The sequence below is a fragment of the Heloderma suspectum genome, chromosome 4 (assembly GCF_057233095.1).
Source record: "Heloderma suspectum isolate Gila_16-S chromosome 4, 16-S_ref, whole genome shotgun sequence".
Classification (NCBI taxonomy): domain Eukaryota; kingdom Metazoa; phylum Chordata; class Lepidosauria; order Squamata; family Helodermatidae; genus Heloderma; species Heloderma suspectum.
The window spans coordinates 266,874,668-266,895,665 of NC_139461.1; the positions used below are offsets into that span (position 1 = coordinate 266,874,668).

The 20,998-nt window shown below is 41.9% G+C and overlaps 1 protein-coding gene across 6 annotated transcripts in view; it reads right to left on the reverse strand.

The window, feature by feature from the left end:
- Positions 1-3,272: 3,272 nt before the first annotated feature.
- CPNE1 (copine 1) overlaps positions 3,273-20,998 on the reverse strand; it is a 75,791-nt gene continuing 58,065 nt past the window's right edge. For 3 of the 6 annotated variants that reach the window (XM_084853723.1, XM_084853720.1, XM_084853721.1), the window contains exons 8-16: positions 18,507-18,605; positions 17,197-17,283; positions 17,059-17,118; positions 16,378-16,511; positions 15,509-15,563; positions 15,382-15,433; positions 12,005-12,138; positions 7,576-7,812; positions 3,273-6,839 (exon numbers count right to left, since the gene is read on the reverse strand). In XM_084853723.1, the coding sequence (XP_084709849.1) occupies positions 6,723-6,839; positions 7,576-7,812; positions 12,005-12,138; positions 15,382-15,433; positions 15,509-15,563; positions 16,378-16,511; positions 17,059-17,118; positions 17,197-17,283; positions 18,507-18,605 (975 nt within the window). In that variant the 3' untranslated portion in view covers positions 3,273-6,722. Of the gene's footprint in view, positions 6,840-7,575; positions 7,813-8,169; positions 8,236-12,004; positions 12,139-15,381; positions 15,434-15,508; positions 15,564-16,377; positions 16,512-17,058; positions 17,119-17,196; positions 17,284-18,506; positions 18,606-18,672; positions 18,769-20,998 lie in introns of all 6 variants that reach the window. The other 3 variants (XM_084853724.1, XM_084853725.1, XM_084853719.1) reach the window with 2 other exon arrangements.

Sequence of the window (20,998 nt, forward strand, 5' to 3'; positions counted from 1 at the left end):
ATAAATGTATGCAAATCCAATAAATTCTATCATGGAAATTTGAAAAATTATTTTCATCAGATTTCATCCCCAAGTGTTCAATAGATATAATTACATATGAAGATTGTCAGGGTCTCTTCTATTAACTGGAGCAGCTGCTTGATCATCAGTGGACTGTTTTTCTACACATCAGCCTAATTCCAGCCACCCTTGTTTGGTTCAAAAGAATTGACTTCTATTTTTCATTAGCAATTTCAATTCCCCTGTGTTGGGCTGCATATGAGGTTGTATTGGGGGGTGGGGGAGGAGCAGTCTACTGGCATAAATAAATCCTGTATTCGTAACTGGAAAGGCATGGGTTTAAGCTCAGACTCAGTGTGCCTTCAGACGGAGGACTCCTAGCACTATCAAAAGGCACTGTGCAGCTATTCCATCCTTTTTCCATAACAGATTTTCTACAGTAAGAAGATGGAAGAAGCAGTGGAAAAACACAGGAGGGCCATGACTGGAAGATGTTGTTGTCTGGATCCCTTGTAGAATTCCATGAATGAGGCTGGATAATTTCACAATAAATGCCTAGTCTGGAAGCATCCTTGGCAGACTTTCCTCAAAAATTGCAAAACATACTGAAATAAGAAACATTCTTCAACATTTTCATTTTGGCTAGGTAATGCCAACAAGAATAAGTTTTAATTACTAAAAAATGGGTTTATGTCAAGAGACTGTGGCTCTTACCTCAAGCCAAAACATATTGCATTATCACCGCTCAAAGTATTTCAAATATATTTAACTTGCTGTAATCGTTAGAAAAAACCTGTAAGGTAGATCATGAATATTCCCACACTGCATATGGAGACTGAGATAGAGTCGCTTATCTTAGGCTGCAATCCTATGTGCACTTACCTGGAAGCATGCCCACTGAACTCAATGGGACTTGTTCTGAGTAGACATGTTCAGGATTGCACTGTAAGGCCGACTGTGTGGGTCAATGTCAGGGATCTTGTCTTGAAACTAGATCTGCTGGTGCACAACCTGTGGACTGACACATGTTGGCGCAAGCTAGTTCTCTCAATTCTTTGTTTCTTCCGCTTTCAGATGCAAGGAACCAATCCAGATCTGCAGGATTGGTCACTGAATATTCATCCTTTCAATATATTGTTAATATAGTTCAATATATTGTGCTCTATTGTAACTCGTGTGTGTGTGTGTGCGCACGCGCACGCACGCAATATATACACAAGCCCAGTAACAAATATGTATTGTTTTTGGACTATTTTTAACAGTTTAAGAACATAAGAGGAGCCATGCTGAATCAGACCAAAGGCCTATTGAGTTCATCATTCTCTCTGCAGCGTTGCCAACCAGAGGCCCATGGAAGCCCACAAGTAAGACATGCTCATGTTCCCCAGCAACTGGCATATAGAGGCATAGTGCCTCTGATATTGGAAGCAATATATAACCATCCTGACTAGTAGCCATTGATAACCTTATCCTCGATTATTTTGTCTAATGCCCTTTGAAAGCTATCCAAATTGGTGGCTATCACTTTATCTTGTAGCAAGAGGATGAGGCTGGTGAGGACGAGGGAGAGGGCCTTCTCTGTGGTGGCCCCCACTCTGTGGAACTACCTCCCTAGGGAACTCTGCCATGCCCCCTCTTTAATGAGCTTCCGCCACGCACTGAAAACTTGGTTATTCAGGAAGGCATTTGGGGTGGGTTAGGGTATTTTTAAATACTGTTTTAATGTATAATTTTACTGTTTTAAATTGTACCATTGTACATCGCCTAGAGTGGCCGGGTGACCAGCCAGATGGGCGATTAATAAACAAACAAACAAATAAACAAACAGCGAATTACTTAGTTTATGCATTCTTTGAAGTCATACTTCTTTTTATCTGTCCCGAACTATTCTGCTTCATAGGATGACTCCAGTTTCTAGTATTATGAGGGAGAAAAATGTCTCCCTATCGACTTTCTCCACACCATGCAAAAATTTGACAACAGCCATCAGTTTTCTAAGCTAAACAGTCATAGCTGTTTTACTTTTCCTTATAGGGGAGTTGCTCCAACCCCTTGATCATTTTAGTTGCCCTTGCCTGCAACTTTTATGACTCTACAATACCCCTTTTTTTGCTGCGGTGATCAGGGGCATCTCAACACCAGTCTAAAATCCTGCATTTAAAACAGGGCTTTCTGCTTCGGTTTTAAATGTAGGATCACACTGAATTCCTTTTATATGCACTTATGTTTCATTATACAGCCACTAGATGGCTCTGTGGTCTAGTTCCTCTTATTGTGCGTATTCCTCTTTTCGCAAGGGAACTCAAGGGCTGTAATTTGATAGCTCATTATCTCCAATCTTTAAAAAAATGGAATAAAGGTCATTTAGCGCAGGAGACGCCCTGGAGGTTGACATCAACTTAAAGGACCTGCAAACTTCCGTGAGTAACGGAATAATAGCAGGATAAAAGCTCTGTGTGGAGAAGTGTCAGAACTGTACCCAGTATTCCAAGTGTGGTTGCACCATACATTTGTATAAGAGCAGTATGATATTGGCAGCATTATTTTCAATTCTTTCTCTAATTATGCTCAAAATAGAATTTGTCTTTTTCACAGCACTTGCACCTGGGTCAACCTTTTCATTGAGCTATTCACCACAACCCCAAGATCTTTCTCTTGGCCAGTCACCGCCAGGGGGGAACATCACATACATGAAGTTGGGATTTTTTCAATGTCTATCACTTTATGCTTGCCTGCATTGAACTTTTACCAGTTTAATGCCCATTCACCCAGTTTGGAGAAACCCTTTTGGAACGCTTCACAATCCTTTTTGGTTTTAACCATCCTAAATAATTTGGTCATCAGCAAACTTGGCCATTTCACTGCTCACTCCTAATTCCAGATTGTTTATGAATAAGTTAAAAAGTACCAGTCCAAATACAGATCCTTGTGGGACCTTGCTGTTTACATCCCTCCACTGTGAAAACTGACAGTTTATAACTATTACCTGTTTTTTGTTCTTTAATCAGTTCCCAATCCATAAGATAACCTCTCCTCTTATTCCATGACTACTAAATTTGCTGAGGGGTTTAGGGAAGGTAGGTCCTAAACTTGCAATTTATACCACTGTCAAAGTTTATGGTTTGTGAAGAAGCAGGTGTTCCCATTTTATATCAAAATTAGGTGTTCTAAAAGAGATCCCATGTTATTTATAGCATTTATGAACTGTCTTTTCAATGAAAATTGTTTTCATCCATACTTGAGAAGTTTTATTCAAATCCAGAGACCGAAGATATATGAACAGAGATTTAATGCAATTTATGATACATAAGATTTCTTACATGAAGAACCACTTTTCCATTAATCAACCAGATAAAGCAGTGCAATAAAAGATTGATGAAACACTTTCCAAAGCATGTAACATTTTCCAAAACAGCTGGGCTTACTTGGTAAACTCTTTCATTGCACACCCCCCACCCCCCCAAAATCAGGCTTTCATTCTAAGTTGGTTGAGCATATTTCCAGAAATGTGGCCTTTCTGTGGCATTCTCCCTCACGGGAATGCACTGCCAGTGAAGTCAACCGAACTGTGCTAGACAACCATGATTGATAAAACAAACGTCCAGACTGTCACAGCTATGATTGTGGTTGCAATCCAGAGAAGCATGGGGAAGGAGCAGGGAAGGGGCCATAGCTTGGTGGTACAGTATCTACTTTGCATGCAGAAGGGCTGGCATTTCTAGTGAAAAGAATCAGGTAGCAGATGCTGAAAAGGACCTCTGCCCAAAACCCCAGAGAACCACTACAAGTCAGAGTAGGTGGACAAATAGTATCACCTGGTACAAAACAGCTTCCTATGTTCAGGAGTAAGGGCTTGTGCATGCTTCAGATCTGTAAGGCTTCACCAGCCCCAACACATCATCTTATAAAACTGCCTTGAAACTCCCTCAGTTTTCAAAAAGTAGTTTCCAGTGTAGTGTGTAGAGCTGATCTTAAAACACACACACACACACAAGTCCTGCTAGGTTCATGGAGAGCTAGTCGTGCAGTTCTCTGTATTATGGCCTATGTTAGTATGGACCAGTGATTCCCAGACTATATGACAAGGCACACTAGATGACACAGCCCATACCACAGCTATCCCAGAAGCATCACTATTGCTCAGAAACCACTGGGCAAAAAGGAGGGCAGGATGCTGGGAGGCAATATTAACTGGGTTGTCCTGCAGTTGCAAGGAGTATGCCTGCCTATTTTTCAGGGAACTGATTGAAAAAAAAACTATTTTTGAATGTTGAGTGCTGTGTGCCTCACATTTTAATCTGGGGGGGGGAAATATTGTGCCCTATGTACCAAAAGTTTGGTAAACATTGGTATCAGTGAAAAACATCAGCAGAAAAATCAGGACAAGTATCCAGGAACGAGCGCTTACACAAGGAAAGGCAACACACTTTTACTCTGACTCAGTGTGGACTTGTGCTTGATTTCAGCAAGTTTCGGCTCGGCCATGAAATTATTAGTTAGCTTTAGGAAAGTTATTACCTGAAAAATGGAAATATGAATGACCTACTTTACAGGGTTACTTATATGCGTTCTAAGTCATCCTGAGTGGTTAATATAGGCTAGAAGAGAAAGCAGCAAGCGGTTTCTATTAGATTGGCCTGTTGCTTTTATACTACTGGTGAAAAAAATAATCACATTAGAGTTTAATTCCTTCAGGATATAGTGCCATTTAAAAAAGAAAGGAAGAGTTGCCATCAGAACAGATTCTCTGGGACTGAGATTAGGTATAATTTGCTCATGCAGCAGAATACGATAGCACCATCTTGGGATGGTAACAGGGATTATACTACTTTAGGATGGAAGTAGGTATACTTTTTTGGATGCTCCCTCAAATCTAAAAATAAAATCCCTGCTAATTTTCGGCTTGAAGGGAGATTTTTGTTTTGAAATGCAAGGCAGCATTAAAATTGTGGTATGTTCCCCACCTGCTGAACTGCTTTGACATACCTGAACTGCTATGGTCCATCTACCACTTTAAATATCTACCACCTCATTCTGGTACATGTTTAGAGCAGGCCTTAGAAATAACTTGAATGGAAATAACCAGAAATTATACTGGAAGCAATTTTCCCTTTTCAAGGGATTTGCAAACAAAGCCTTAAGATTCATTGCACATTTTGATACTGGAAAGTGAAGTCCAGATAGAATGTGAAATTATAAATAACACCATCATAATTTAAACTTCTATAATACCAACCTGATACACTCAACTGCTGAATGAGAAAACAGCTCTGTATGGGATTAAATGGCAATATCAAAAGACGAGGATCTCTGGCACAGGTTTAACCCAAATGAGTACTTGGTGCTATTAAGTATTAAAGTTTCCATATATTGTTTCCCTTAAATCCAATAAAGATTTTATACTATGTTTATACTATGTTTTAAAGTGCTTTTATACCCCAAAGTTGTAGGAAGCATGGAATGAGTTTTCCAAAAATATAGCTAGAATTATACAGTCTAAAGCAGGCACTCAAGCTTTTGCTACAACTGAAATCACATGATGGCAGATACTGCAATAAAGGACATTGTGGATAGGTTGTGCAGCAATCAATTAAAAAGACATTCAGCTTTTTCCCATTATTTCCAGCTGCTAAATTAGAGGGAGAAACACAATGATGTCACTTGATCTCCATTGTGTATCAGTGCACTATCCATACCTTGAAACATACTGACCAAAATGCCCTTTGAATGTAAACAGCACCACTGAAGATTTTTTTTACTTATTTGCATTCAGTTTTCAGAACTGAAGATTAAGCTTTCTTTGTAAAGGAAATTTTTAAAATCCTTGGCGTGCCATAAAGGCATGGTAGAAGTTAAGGCAATAAAAGACTTTGGTGCATATCAATAAAAGGAAGGTTTCTCTTTCTAATTAGGCACAAAAGAAACTATCCAGCAATACATCATAAGTGATACATTATATATATCTTATATGTAATTCAGTAGAAAAACTTTACAGCAGCTAGATTTCTAATACATTCTAAACTGGGGAAATAAATCCCTCACAAGACAGTTATTTTTAGTGAACTGCATTAATATCTGGCCATTACTTGTTTTGCAATCTGTAGCGGTACAAATAACTGACATATCTCCTAAATTATGAGAACATGATCAGGGGTGATATTACCTTGCACACAAATAATCCTGTGCTAAGAATAATGTAATATCAACACTGTTATATATAAACTTGGATAACCGTGTGATTATCATTTTCTTTAAAAATTGCAGTGAAGGGCTGAGTTGAATTCAAGGCTAACAAGGGAGGTCATGAACCAGTAAGAAGGCAGGGACAGGCTCTAGTGATTTGGTGATATAACAAGGGTAGCAAGTCCCACCACATTCTGAAAGCCATAGTCAGAATCTTACTTAAAAAAAAAAGGAATCCAAAATTCTCTATGAAATTCTATGCTTTGCAGCATGTACACAGACTGCAGACATGGCCAAGATCAATGATTTGAGATCAATCTCACTAAGGATTGATTCTTCCCAATAACAACCACCAATAGCACTAGTATTCCTATATATTGTCTGCAAACATTATATGCCCAAAATATGTAGAAAGTACAAAGACATTTTTTTGAATGTAGGGCAATACGTGCCAGAAGGAAAAGGTCTATTCATTAGACAGTTGTATATGCAGTACTCTTCCTTTCCTTATAAATGAAAATGAAAAGGTATAATTTGCTTTATGTCTGCTTTTCCGTAGGTAATTTCACAGGAGCCAGGCCAGCCTTCTTAAAGTAAGACACCAGTTGCTTAGGAACTTCAGCCAACACTGTCTGGGAAAGCGCCTCACGAGGAGCCTATGAAGGAGAAAAAGCAAGTATAAAGAAATAAATGCTACAACACACACTCAATTGTGGCCGCATTTTATGCTCTACAATACAAAGAGGAACTGAAAACAAACCCTCCTGGACCAGGTGACTGGTTCTATAGTGGAACGTATCTCACATTTTAATTTAAATGGTGATATAATAAATGAGAAAAGAAATAGTTGCTGCCTTGACCTGTGGTTTGGCCCAAAGTGTCTCTTGAAATAAATAGTTAAATGAAACATAAAAATACAAGTTGCTACATTCTGCAGCACTAGGGCCTGGTGATTCTGTAATAATTAGTTAGTACTATGGTCTGTAACATAGATGGGGAATATGTGGTCCCTCCAGATGTTGTTGGACTCTCATCAGCCCCAGCCAGAGTGGCCAATGTTGTAAACAACTTCTGGAAGGCCACAGATTCCCACCCCTGGTCTATCATCTTTGGTAACTGCTAGACTAACATCCTAATAGTGGCGGGAAGGGACAGAATCCCAATGAAGAGCAGGAATAGATCTGGAGAGTCCAAACCTGGCATCCACACATCTCTGATCAACCCAATTTCCTAAACATGGAATTGCAATTTAGGATCTTTCGGGTGGATTCTCTCCTAAAAGAAGACTTAGACCATGCTTCCTTGTTTTCTTGATCATCCACAGTAACTAGAAATTATTCTCTTCTCTACTGACAAACAATTGCCATTTGGAAATAGAATTCTTTAACTTACATTTTGAAACTGTCTGAAAGGCACGAACTGGACAATATCTCGTGCAGCTGGCTCCCCACTCAAGGACTTTAGGACACCTTCATCTCCATCCAGGAATTCCATGGCTTTGAACTCAGCACTGCCAACTCCAATGATAATAACAGACATGGGCAGCTTGGAGGCACTGACAATGGCTTGCCTGGTTTGGTCCAGATCAGTGATCTCCCCGTCTGTGATGATCAGCAAGACATAGTATTGCTGCAAGAAATTAGGTCAGTCAATAGGGGTTTCATTTCAACTCTCAGGCAAAGATAACCCTAACAAGCGTCCAGTATTGAAGAGTTAGGGGACGGGGCTGAGGGATAAGAAGACTGAGACCCTGCTTTTATTTTTTTCTATTTGCACATAAACAGGTTTAAAGTTAAAGGAGGAGCCTGGGGAAGGAGGACCAGCCAGCAGCTGCACCAGGTGGATCCTGAGCCTGCTTCTGCCCCCGCACACAGGCACTTAAGGCGGGGCTGCCAGAGGCAGTGCCTCGGCGTCGCGCCAAGTGCGACGCTAAGTGCGCACTTAGCGTCGCACTTGGAGTCGCATAGGATCTGAAGACCTACCCACCTGCCTCTCCAGAGACACCAGCAGCCACAGATACCAGCAGCAAATAGCAGCAGCAGAGGGCAGCAGCTTTAAAGACAAGGGAAAAGGGGCAAACGTGGACTTTATCTGCTCCTTCTTAGCTGGTGTTCTCTTTTATCTCTTTTATCTTTTATATTCTTTTAAACTGTTGTGCATTTTATATCCTAACATTTTAATATGTGCCTGGGAGGACTATTGGGTAACTCAGGGGGTCGGGGAGGTGCCACCATAACTGTGGTCACGGGCAGGGGGAGGTATGGCGTTGGGGGATTAATAGGCCAGCTGAGGAGAAGAGGGGCTAGACACCTTACAGCTGTCCCCTCTCCCCCAACCTGATGGTTCCTGGCAGCCTTACCAGTCTGCCCTCGGGTCTGGTGGTGCTGCTGCTGAATGTCAGGTCGGCCCAAAATAAGACCTCCCTCATCCATGATTTGATTGTGGATGAGGGGTCCGACCTGGTATGTATTACTGAGACCTGGGTGGGGGAACTGGGAGGGGTCACTCCCAGCTGTGCCCTCCTGGGTACTCGGTGCAGCACAAACACCGACTTGAGGGTCGGGGGGGGGGGGTTCCCGTGGTCTATAGGAATTCAATCTCCCTCTCCAGGCTTCCTGCTCATTCGAGTGCAGATCTTGAGTGTTTGTACCTTGTGTTGGGTACCCGGGACAGATTAGGGATTCTGTTAGTGTACCGCCCACCCCGCTGCCCATCAGACTCCCTGCCTGAGCTGACGGAGGTGGTCTCGGACTTGGTGTTGAGGACCCCTAGGATGATGGTCCTGGGGGATCTCAACTTCCATGCCACGGCCACTGTAACTGGGGCAGCTCAGGACTTCATGGCCACCATGACAACCATGGGGCTGTCCCAACATGACATTGGCCCAACGCATATAAAAGGACACATGCTTGATCTGGTTTTCTCAACTGGGCAGGAGGATGGTGATCTGAAAGTGGAGGAATTAACATCTGTCCCTTTGTCATGGTCAGATCACTTCCTGCTGACCTTTAGACTCCTGGCAGCCTTCCCCCTCTGCAAGGGTGGGGGACCTATTAAAATGGTCCGCCCCCAGAGATTAATGGATTCCGATGGATTCCAGAGGGCTGTGGTGGATTTTCCTGCTGGTATGGCTGGTGCTCCTGTCGAAGCCCAGGTCGCTCTGTGGAATGCAGAGATGACTCGGGCGGTTGACAGGATCGTGCCCAAGCGCCCTCTCCCTCTGAGCAGAGCCCGGCCAGCTCCTTGGTATACACCTGAGCTGAGGGCAATGAAGCAAGAGGGGAGACGGCTAGAACGCAGGTGGAGGAAAACTCGTGCTGAGTCTGACCGAACACAGGTAAGAGCCCACTATCAAGCCTACTCTGTGGCGGTGAGGGTGGGAAAGAGACAGTTCTTTTCCACCAGCATGGCATCTTCTCAGTGTCGTCCAGCGGAGCTTTTCCGAGTGGTTCGCGGCTGGTTACATTCTGGGCCAGGGAGAGAAATGGTGGAACCCTCGGTAGCACGCTGTGACAAGTTTGCACAGCACTCTGAGGATAAAATCGCTCAGATTCGTCATGAATTGGACACCACCATTAATGCAGGTCCATTGGTAGAGGCGTTCAGAGCACCGTCTGGTCCAGTTTTATTGGATGAGTTTCAGTTACTGAGGCCTGAGGATGTGGACAAGGTGCTTGGCCAAGTCCGATCGACCACTTGTGTGCTTGACCCTTGCCCTTCATGGCTTATTAAATCAAACAAAGAGGGGATGTCTGGCTGGGTCCAGGAGGTTGTAAATTCCTCCTTGAGAGAGGGAGTGGTGCTTGCTGCTTTAAAAGAGGCAATAATTAGACCACTCCTGAAAAAGCCTAACCTGGACCCAGAGGATGTTAACAATTATAGGCCAGTGGCCAACATCCCCTTCCTGTGCAAAGTGCTTGAGTGGGTGGTTGTAGGACAGCTCCAGGCACTCTTGAATGAAACGGATTATCTAGATCCATTTCAATCGGGCTTCAGGCCTGGTTTTGGAACGGAAACTGCCTTGGTCGCCCTGTGGGATGACCGCTGCTGGGAGAGGGACAGGGGGAGTGCGACCCTGTTGATTCTCCTGGAACTCTCAGCGGCTTTCGATACCATCGACCATGGTATCCTTCTGGATAGGTTGTCTGGGTTAGGAGTTGGAGGCACTGTACTACAGTGGTTCCGCTCCTACTTGGATGGCCAATTCCAGAAGGTGGTGCTGGGGGATTATTGCTCTGTGCCATGGCAATTGTGCCATGGGGTTCCACAGGGCTTTATTTTATTCCCCATGCTGTTTAACATCTACATGAAACCGCTGGGGGAGGTTATCCGGAGGTGTGGGCTGAGGTGCCATCAATATGCGGATGACACCCAGCTCTACCTGTCTTTCTCATCAAAACCAGGTGAGGCAGTGGCTGTTCTGAATCAGTGCCTGGGCACGGTAATGGACTGGATGAGGGCCAATAAACTGAAACTCAATCCAGACAAGACGGAGGTACTGTTAGTGGGTGGTTCGTCTGCCCGGCTAGGTGATATTCAACCTGTTCTGGAGGGGGTTGCACTCCCCCTAAAGGATCAGGTTAGTAGTTTGGGGGTGCTCTTGGATCCAGAACTGTCACTTGAGGCACAGGTGAACTCAGTGGCACGGAGCACTTTTTATCAGCTTAGGCTGGTATACCAACTACGACCTTATCTGGACAGAGATAGCCTAGCTACAGTTATCCATGCTCTGATAACTTCTCGCCTGGATTACTGCAATGCGTTATACGTGGGGCTGCCTTTGAAAATGGTCCGGAAACTTCAGCTGGTCCAAAATAGGGCAGCAAGATTGTTAACAGGGACTGGCCTGTGAGCTCATATTACGCCAGTACCTTTCCAGCTGCACTGGCTGCCAGTCCATTTCTGGGCCCGATTCAAAGTGCTGGTGTTAACATTCAAAGCCCTTAACAGCTTGAGGCCAGGTTACCTGAAGGATCGCCTCCTCCCATATGTGCCTGCCTGGACCTTAAGATCATTGTCAGCGGCCCTTCTCTGTGAGCCCCTGCCAAAGGAAGTGAGGCGGGTGGCTACTAGGAGTAGGGCTTTTTCTGCTGTGGCAACCCGGCTCTGGAATGAGCTCCCTAGCGAGGTTCGCCTGGCATCTACACTGTATTCCTTTTGGCGCCAGGTGAAGACCTTTTTATTTTCCCAGGCATTTTAGCATTTTAGCTTTCTAAATTTTTATCGTTGCTGTTTTAAATCTGTATTTTAAACTCCTGCACTGCTGCTAGGTTTTATTGTGGTTGTATTGTTATATTGTGGTTTTAATGTTCTATATATTTTAAATTGTTTTATTGTGTGCTATTTGGTTTTAATTTTTGTGAACCGCCCAGACAGCTTCAGCTATTGGCCGGTATAGAAATGAAATGAATGAATGAATGAATAAATAAATAAATATTAAAGTAAAAACACAGATCTGTATTCTGTGTCTTGCACCTTCATAAAACATGAACAGTAAAAAAACTGATTGAAAATGGTTGAGAACAGTACAGTTACTTCAAAAACACTGCTCAATTCTCAAGCTGTTTAATTTCATGTTAGCTTTGCTAAATTTATTGCTCTAATTCTATCCAATGAAATTAAAGAACAGAGAATTCAGGGAATGCAGCTTGCTCCCAAATCCAGTTGGCATTTGAAGTTCATGGCAGACTGACTTCACAACAGCTGAATACTAGCATAGTCTGAAAGACTAAAGAAATGCTTGTTATGAGACCTTTTCAACACATCTTTACTATACAACAAGTAAACGCTTAATGGAAAAGATTTAATCAAGCAGACTCACAGAAGCAGCCCCTTGCTGTGCTGAGTGAGCAGCAAACCTAGCAACATGATTTATAATTGGGGAGAAGTTTGTTGGACCATAGAGACGAATCTGAGGCAACGCCTGGCGATAGGCATCCACAACTCCTTGGATTCCTGAAACATGAGATCAGCAAAAATTACTGTGAAGGTTTTAAGATAATAGTTTATATGCATGCTGCTTATAAGTTGTATCCCTATGAGAGGATCAAGAAATAACATATCCACCAAGAAACTGGGACCGCAATCTAGCTATGTGTACCTGAAAGTAAGGTTTAGCTGAAATGCGCCCGCTCCCATTACACCACTCCATTCACAGGGCAAGGGGGATTTTCAGTGATTTGGGGGTGGGTCCCCCCCACACACAAAAGTCCTGCAGGACAATGTTGTTCTAGGGAACTTCTGGGGAGGAAGTGGTGACTTTGAGTCGCCAAGAAGAGTGCTTTTGCAAGAAGGTGAGAACAGGGCAGCAGTTTGGGGGCACTGCCCCCTGATCTCCACAAATAATTCCACTGAAAGGTTGCTATAGAAAACCCTTATCTCAGCAAAAGATGAAACGTGTACACCATTTGTTACTATTGCTTTTTTTTTTTTTAATTAACAAACTAAACAAAGGGCAGTATCCAATACTGCCACTGCACCTCTGCTAAGTCCCAGAAATGAGTGGAAACATTTGTTTGTGGTGCAGGAGAGGTCAGTGGGGCTCCCTTCTGCAAGCTCAACTGACCTGTCCCCTTCCGGAAACAAGTATTTTCACTCGTTTCTGATTGCTTCAGGAACTGCTAGCTTTCCATTGCGCTAGTGGTACATCCTGCTCCTGCATGGGTAGCATTGACACAGTGATTTTATTTTTCCTAATTTTCTTCAAGTTGTCTTTCTAATGTCTCCTCACATCCACTTATATTTCCCTTATATCTTATATTATCGCTTTTATTAATTTCTCTTATTTCTTAAATCCACCTTTACTTGATTTTTGTCAATAAAGATTGCTGCTCTCTATAACTTCTCTCCCTGCTCCTAGTAGATAACCTTGTAGACTTCAGGCGCCACAATGTACTCTTGTTTTCTTTTACAATGTAACAAATGTGGTCTGAAAAGAAATAGAATGCAAAGTTTGACCCTGAATACAAGCCTGAATTGTAAACATCCTGAAATGTATTCTGTGACCCACGATATCTGAGTGTTCATTTAGAACACTATGAAATGTAAAAAGGTCAACAATCTAAACCAGTCCATGTCATGTGAATAGCCCAGATCAGGAAGGGGAGGTGTGGATGGAGAATGAATGATTTTATTGCAGGAGGGTCCGATGAGGGTGCTCTGGTATGTGCTGAAGATTGCCAAAGTATCAGTTACAGAAAATGGACACGGGCCAATAAAAGAGAGGTATCTGAAGATGTTCTGATAAGAAGGATGGCACTTTATGACCACAGAGATGTCAGAAGGAAGGTGCCAGGCTGTCTACAACAAATGTCAATCTTGGGAATTGGGAACATGATGTATTATCAACGAAGAACATAACGAACCCCGAGCCCCAATGAGGGAAAAGGATATAAAACCCCTGAATCTGCCATTGTTCAAGATGGGCATGGTTGCATCTGGATCGTTTGTATGTGCACATACCCAACAGTACCCTCGATCCACGGGACATGTATTAAGTGCTCTGGCCAAGTACTTGATAGCATTGTGGTATGTGTTGGGTAAAATTCAGGGAAAGGATTTTACTGTCCAGGGCTTAGATAAAGCACAGTTATCTTTGTTCTGTCACACTTAACCGTTTGGGTTTAGGATAGAAGACAGCAGGCTTAGGCCTGGGCCTGGCTGACACTTTATCACTGTTGCCTCAGTGGGCCATTTGTGGCGTGGACTGATCTGGAGCTGAGCAACAAACAGGGGCTAGCTGCATACTTAGTCATTTAATGCACCACACTTGGGTAACTAAGTTTCTACCTCAGAGGCGTGCAACCTCTTAAGCCTCAGAGAAGGGTGCAACTTCTTGAGGATTGTTAGTTTTGGGCTCTTACCTAAGAGGTGTGCAACTTCTTGAGTTTCAGAGAACCTGAAACTCTTTGAGATTTCTTTGTAACTAAGTTTGTACCTGAGAAGCATGTAGCCTCTTCAGCCTCAGGCAGCGTGCAACTCTCTGGCGTGGTTCTACTTTTGCTTATTTCTTTTATTTCAATAAATCTCCTTTGTTTCTTCTACACTGGTTGTGTGCGTCTTCTTCTCCACCTCATAAGATCCCAAACCTCTCAGCCTGATCAACTGAGTGGTCCTGGGTAAACTGAAATGCGTATTTCACAGCACTGACAAATTGGAAGGATGCATGGATTGTCAAGCATTGACATGCCCTTTACTCAGTTCCATTCAGTGTTTCAATGTAACTGTTAAGATCCACACTTGCACTTCAAAAGCTGCTACTCAGAAATGATACCTACAATTATTTTTCACAAGCTATGCTGTTATAACTCCAATACTGCTCAAAGCCCAAACTATTTTGATCAAAAAGACAAACACATGCTGTTGCCCAGCATTATTCAAAATATTTAATACAAATACAATGTAATACTTCATTACAGGACTCCTCAATGGCAGCATCATTAAAAAGTAATCTAGCCAGTTAAAAAGGCCTCTCAAAAGTGCTTAAAGGTGAGCAGTGATGAGCCAGAGGGGGCAGCTTTGGGAGGGAATTCCAATCTTGGTGCCACAGCAAAAGAGGCTCTGTCCCTGGTACCTCTGATGGCAGAGTAATGCAGAACAGGCTTCCAATTTTGACCTCAGTGTTCAGGATGAGGTAGTTTTTAATTAGTTTGTATTTTACATGCATCATGTATACCTGGCACAGAATAATCCTAAGAAACTCTGGTTTTATTTTTAAGAGAAGTCCATGGCTGTAAGGGAGCAGGAAAGATAGGTATGATGCAGAAATAAATGGCTAAGAATTGTAACGGTCTGGGGTTGGTTGTGGCTTCCATGTCTGGTAGCACAAGTTCCTGTCTTCTGTCACAACTGCTCATCTTTGCTCGTCTACCCATACCGTTTAATATACTTCAATTCTCCACCCTTCTGCAGCCCTTGATGAATGTTTCCAGTGTTACGGAAACCCAAACCTTACTGACAAGATATGATAATATCAATATTATATGCATATGTTTTTAATACAAAATGTGTATTTCTAAAGCCCAAGTCTCCTATGTACATGCCAAGCAATACTAATGCTCATGCCCTTTATCCTGACAGAACCTCTAGAGAGCACTGCTGCTCCTGTTCTGATTTTTAATGGAAGATACTCTGCCTCCTTCTTTTCTTAAAAAAAAAAAAAATCCTATTACTCTATCATGAAGATAAAGAAATGCTCACCTTGACAATAGGGATTTGTAGGGTTAAAGTTCAATGCAAATTCATGTGACACCTGGGAAGATAGACATATGAAATGTAGACAATGGTAGCCAAATGCTCATAACAATACTTGAACTAAGAAACCCACCTGCCAATCCGGAGGGACTTGAGCTCCAAACCCAAAGGCAGGAAAGAGTTTATCACTGAAAGATGAAGCAAAAACCAAAACGGATGTTACCTTCATTTTGTTTTCACAGCAGGCTAAACAAAGTGAATGACATCTATCACTGCTACAAATTGACAGAAGCTGTATGCTGCCATAGGAACTAGACTTTTTCCTCTGAAGTGGAACAAGCACTAAGGTCCAGGGAGACAGGCTGCTGGGAGCCAGTGTTGTAATGTAGTCCAACAATTTAAGAAGAAACTGTATGTCCAATTTTCACTATCATCCCACAGGATGTAGCGGCAGTTCTAGTTTAAATATGGTTGCCCTCAACCTCTGCACTCAGGTAAGGTACTGACTTGCTAGTGTTATTTGCTGAGGAAGTTGAACAAGGAATACAGGTGCTTACACTCATGAAGAAGCAATAAAAATTGCAGTAGGAAAGAAGACAATATTGCTTTGCCACTGAATTACGCTTCTCAGCAACAACATATTCAGGCATGAGATGCATCATCTGTTAAGGATGACAGGACTGAAGTTACTTAGCAGAACACATCACTTGTGACTATTAAGGTTTGAATCCAATTGTCTCATTCCACTAACGGAAGCAGTTCTGTCAGTGGAACTGGGGGGGGGGGGAGATTCCCCTTCCTCCCACGCACCCTCAAAACCTCTCTGGAGAGCTGGGAAATCCTCTGAAGCAGATTTTGGGGTGGTCAGACAGTTGCAGAGGGGAGGAGAGAGGGATAAGGTCCCGGCACGCTAACAGACTTCTCCTAGCAAAACACTGGATTTAACCAAAAGATTTCACACCTTATGGAAATGTTTCACAAGCTAAATTTGGTTTAACGTACGTGTCATAATCCTGGACCACATTCCCCACACTCCAGATGGCAGTGAGATATTCATTTATCCCATTTGGACTTATATAGTGAAGAGAATCTGGAGACTTTGGATCTCCATTGGAGCCAGTGAAATCTATGCCCACCTGACAAGACAATAAAGAGTAGCAATAAGTACAGAACAGGTCTCTTTCCAGAAAGAGTTGACTAAAGGCAGTCCAACACTCTCATGTATATTGGCTTCAAGCATGCCCAGCATCAGAATAGAATGCTGCTGAAATAACCACTCAAAAATCCAAGGGTGGATCAAACCAAGCACTGGCAGCATCACACCTTGTTGAAAATTAAACAAAATATGATCAGAGAGAAGAGACTGTTATATATTAAGAGCAGTACACTGCACTATCTTTGACCAGAAAGATCAGTGAATTCATTTTATCCAATATACAAGGTGGATATACAAACATGGGTCTTAGACATTGCCACTTCCAATAAAAAGGTTTTGTCTAAATTAAGTGGCAAAGGCTTTTTCACAGGAAATGTGTGTGTGTGTGTGTGTATGTATGTGTGTGTGTATATGTGTGTGTGTATATGTGTGTGTGTGTATATATATATATATATATATATGTATGCATATGCTTGGGACGGTTTTAATTTAGAAAGAAAAGGTATGTAAATAGATGATCAACTCACAGTGAAATTAATCTGGCAGCCTCCCATGATGTAATCCAGGAAAGAATATTCTGTTTCAATCTGAAAAAAGCAAAACGGTTACAACTTCTATCCTAGAATAACAGAAAAGCAAACCATTCTGTATGGAATACCTCTTACCTTGCAGGATTTTACTCTAACAATGCCAGAGTTTTTGTAGCTCTTCTTCTTTCTCTTCTTTTCAGGGTGAATACACTCAAATTCCACCTACAGAAAAGTACACACACAGCAGAAAGGTTACCTTGTCACTGAAATCAGAGTTTAAACTTTAAAATGTAGAAAGAGTACTACTTTTGATCAGCTTCAACTTAACTTGGAAAAAATAAAGGTAATTAGTTGTTATGTGCGTAAGAGGAACTGTTATAATATTTTTGCCATCTACTTATGGCACATGATAACAGACTATAATATGCAGTAGAAAACAGATATATTCATGCAACAGGTAGTAATACAAACATTCATAGATGCTGGGACATTATGTGAAAAAAACTGCCAAGTGTCTTATGGTTCACTTAAAAATGACTAGAAATTAATTATCTTTGGATTCTAGGATGGGGAATGCAACACTGTCTTTTTGATTATGAAATAAAGGCTTCCCCATCTGGTTTTGGACATTTGAAGACCAAATTTGGAAGACATTTGATCTTCAAATGTCCAAAACCAGATGGGGAATGCAACACTGTTTTACGATGCTCCTTGGCAAAGAAGAAAGTATTTGTCGCTCTTCACTGAACAGGGAATTTTCAGTGCCTCAGCTAATATTTGTGTTGGTCTAAGCTAATATATATGTTGCTGTTCAAAAGCAAACATATTTTTAGAAAAAGATCCTTATTACAACAGCATAGCATTAATCAATACAAAAACTGGTGAACGCTTGGAAAGAGAGGACAGTTTGAGAAAGGGTAATACTGATGGGGAATTAAGAATGGACTCCCACTTGGTATAGCAGAAGAATGTGATTGGGCTTAAGATCAGTAAACAATTCCTCTCTAGGGAGTAAAATCTGCCTAAACAGATTTGACAAACACACTGCCCTCCCACTTCTCAAAAATGTGGCCGCTACTGAGCAAAAAAAGAACAGTATCCCAGCCCGATGGTTCTATGATGGTCAGGAACAACCCAGCCATGCAGCTCATAAAGTTCTCATTTTGTCTTCTGAGATCTACCAGACTAGGGTGCTTTGGAACCAGGATAGCTAGTACATGTAACAGGAATTAGGACACATCTTTAGAAGGAGCAGCTATACTCAAGAATTTAGGAAGCTTTAAAGCACAGAACTCCATTTCTTCACTTTATTCGTACATCAATAGACTTATCTACAACTAATGTTAATGGGAGGCCAGCATAACTATATTATTTCTATGATTCTTCTTTGCAAATGAGCCATGGGTTCATTTAATTAATAAAAGAATGTAAAAGTAAAAGCTCACCAGAGAGCTGCCACCCGCCTTCTGTAGTTGGGAGAGGTTAGTGTCAAAACTGCCTATCAAATCATGTGACCCATCACTATCATAATCATAACAGTGCACCTGAAAGGAAAGAGACAGTAGGCAATGGACAGGAGGAACTTTTAGATAGAGAATTACTGCTGCTCACCACTTGGTCTCTCACTTCCAGCAGCTTTGTAGTGATGCATGTGAACTCCCCTATCAAATCTGAACTGGTGCTGTCATCCATATCACTAACTGAAACCTGATAGTAAGAGAGACACCCAAAAATGAGTCCATAAGGAGAGCCATATATACTCACCTGTTTAGTATGCAATGGAAACGCAGTCCAAATGCAAAGCAGGTAAAAAACAAAGTGAGTGCCCCAAGGCTAACATAAATAATAATCCAGTTACAGAAGCCAAGCGATTAACTGAAAATGGGAAGCAGAAATTAAGCCTTGGATGTGCCTCCATAACAAGAAATAATAGGAACTACAATACAGCACAAAAAGAAGTCACCCACAGCAAAAAGAAGCCTTAACACAAATGTGTTGAGACTAAATGGTATAATCCAAAGTTCTCACTGATTTTAAGAACTTTGCATGAATACTCCCTAATAAAATCTAGTCATGCAAAAACCTGCAAGGCTCAAATTAAAAAATCAAATCAAATATGACCTGAATGCCCACACAAAGTCATTTAATTCAGCTGCAATGTATGAAATAGAAAAGAACACAGGACTCAAATGAAAATTGCTATGTATTTGGAGATTATAAGAAATTTGAGTGATGCTATATTAAAAGAAAATGTGTCTTTCACCTTCCCTTTGCACTTATTTGCCTGTAATATGCTGAAAATATATAGCAGGGGTGGGCAACTTCAGGAGGTCTGGAAGCCATTTTTGCACCCCCTGACACCACGCACCCATGGGCTGCAGGCTGGTGGGTGACCTGAAAATTATTTTTTAAAAAACGTTTATAGAAAAAAAGGGTATCCGTAGCACTACAGAGCACTAAAAAGGTCACATTTACCTTGCTTGGTAAATTCAGCCTTCGTAGGGCTTTGTAGCTTAAGAGTAACACCTTGATCCTAAATACATTTTTTTGGATTCACATCCATTGATTTGTTTGGAAGCCAACATACAGTGAAGTGTGCTTAGAAGTACAACCTGCTCAGTGAAAAACACCAGAAGCCAGCAGTGCAAATCCTAGGACACCATGAAGTATTCCTGACAAGCAGTATGTTTCAAGCCAGTGGGACAGTTAGAAAATTCAAGCTTCCTCACTAGATACAAGAGGTGAAGAAGGATCATGGCTACTTCTTGAAAAATGAAGGCACAGCACCAGGTACAAGAGATCTTGCTAAGATGCTAACCTGACTGATCAAGGGTGGAGATGCACCCCATCAATTCTAGATACCCCTTCCTCCCTTCTCCTCTTGTTACACAACCCACACTACTCATCATTGTTCCTGGATTATTCCTTGTCTGGATTTAGTTGGTTTGCTAGCCTTTATCCAGTGCAACAACACAGACTGCTGTACTTGGATCTCCAGAAACAAGTACTATCTGGGAGTCATCTGTCCCATACCCTGGATGATCTTGCCCAGCATATTTATGATATTTTGAATAAAAGGGGAACACAGAATGTATCCCTGCAGGACCTACAGGACAGTACTTAGAAGGACATAGAAGGACATTCATCCCTAATGGGCACACAGGTAAGAACAGAGCTACCTTAGAGCAGTCCCATTTACACATGCCAGGTCCCGGAATTCTGCTATCAGAAGCTCATAGTTGTATGAAGCTCACAAACCCCAAGGACAAGTTTTCCTCTGTTAACCTCTAAATTGAGATAATCCACTGATACTAACAATGCACTCTCAATTCCAAGCCAGGATAAGACAGAGGTTAAAAAAGCTTATCATTCAGTTGTTAGGCAACCCTCTAATAACCACTAAAATGGAAAATCTGAGAATCAGCACCAGCTGAAAGCATCCTTGATGTTCAAGATAGACTTTTTCCTGATGGTGATTACCTCACTAAGGATGTTTGGCACCTTCCCTTCCCTTATGGGGGCATAATACTGCCCTTCAAAAGTATGACTCAGCTTTTCCCAAGTAGCCTTAACTAACCAGCACCTCTCCTAGTGTCTTTTAACATCAGGGAAAGACAGTGTGCTGTTGCAAGGACGGACTGGATAGGCAAAGGGAGCTTTGGGGGGAATGAGGGACTATTGACCAGGAACTCAAAAGGCAGGATGTTTTCCATTGTACATGTTGGTCTGTGCAGAGCCGAAGTTTAGCTGCAGGTTTCCAATTAGTCAATTTCTTAACTAATCTGATATTCTCACGCCTGCTCTCTCTCTCCTGAATTTTTCTTCTTTTTTCCTGCAGATTTTTCTCCAATAGCTTACTTCAGAAGAAATGTTTCTATTGTAAGTACTGCAATACAATACAATACAATACAATACAATTACAACCTGTGACCTAAGA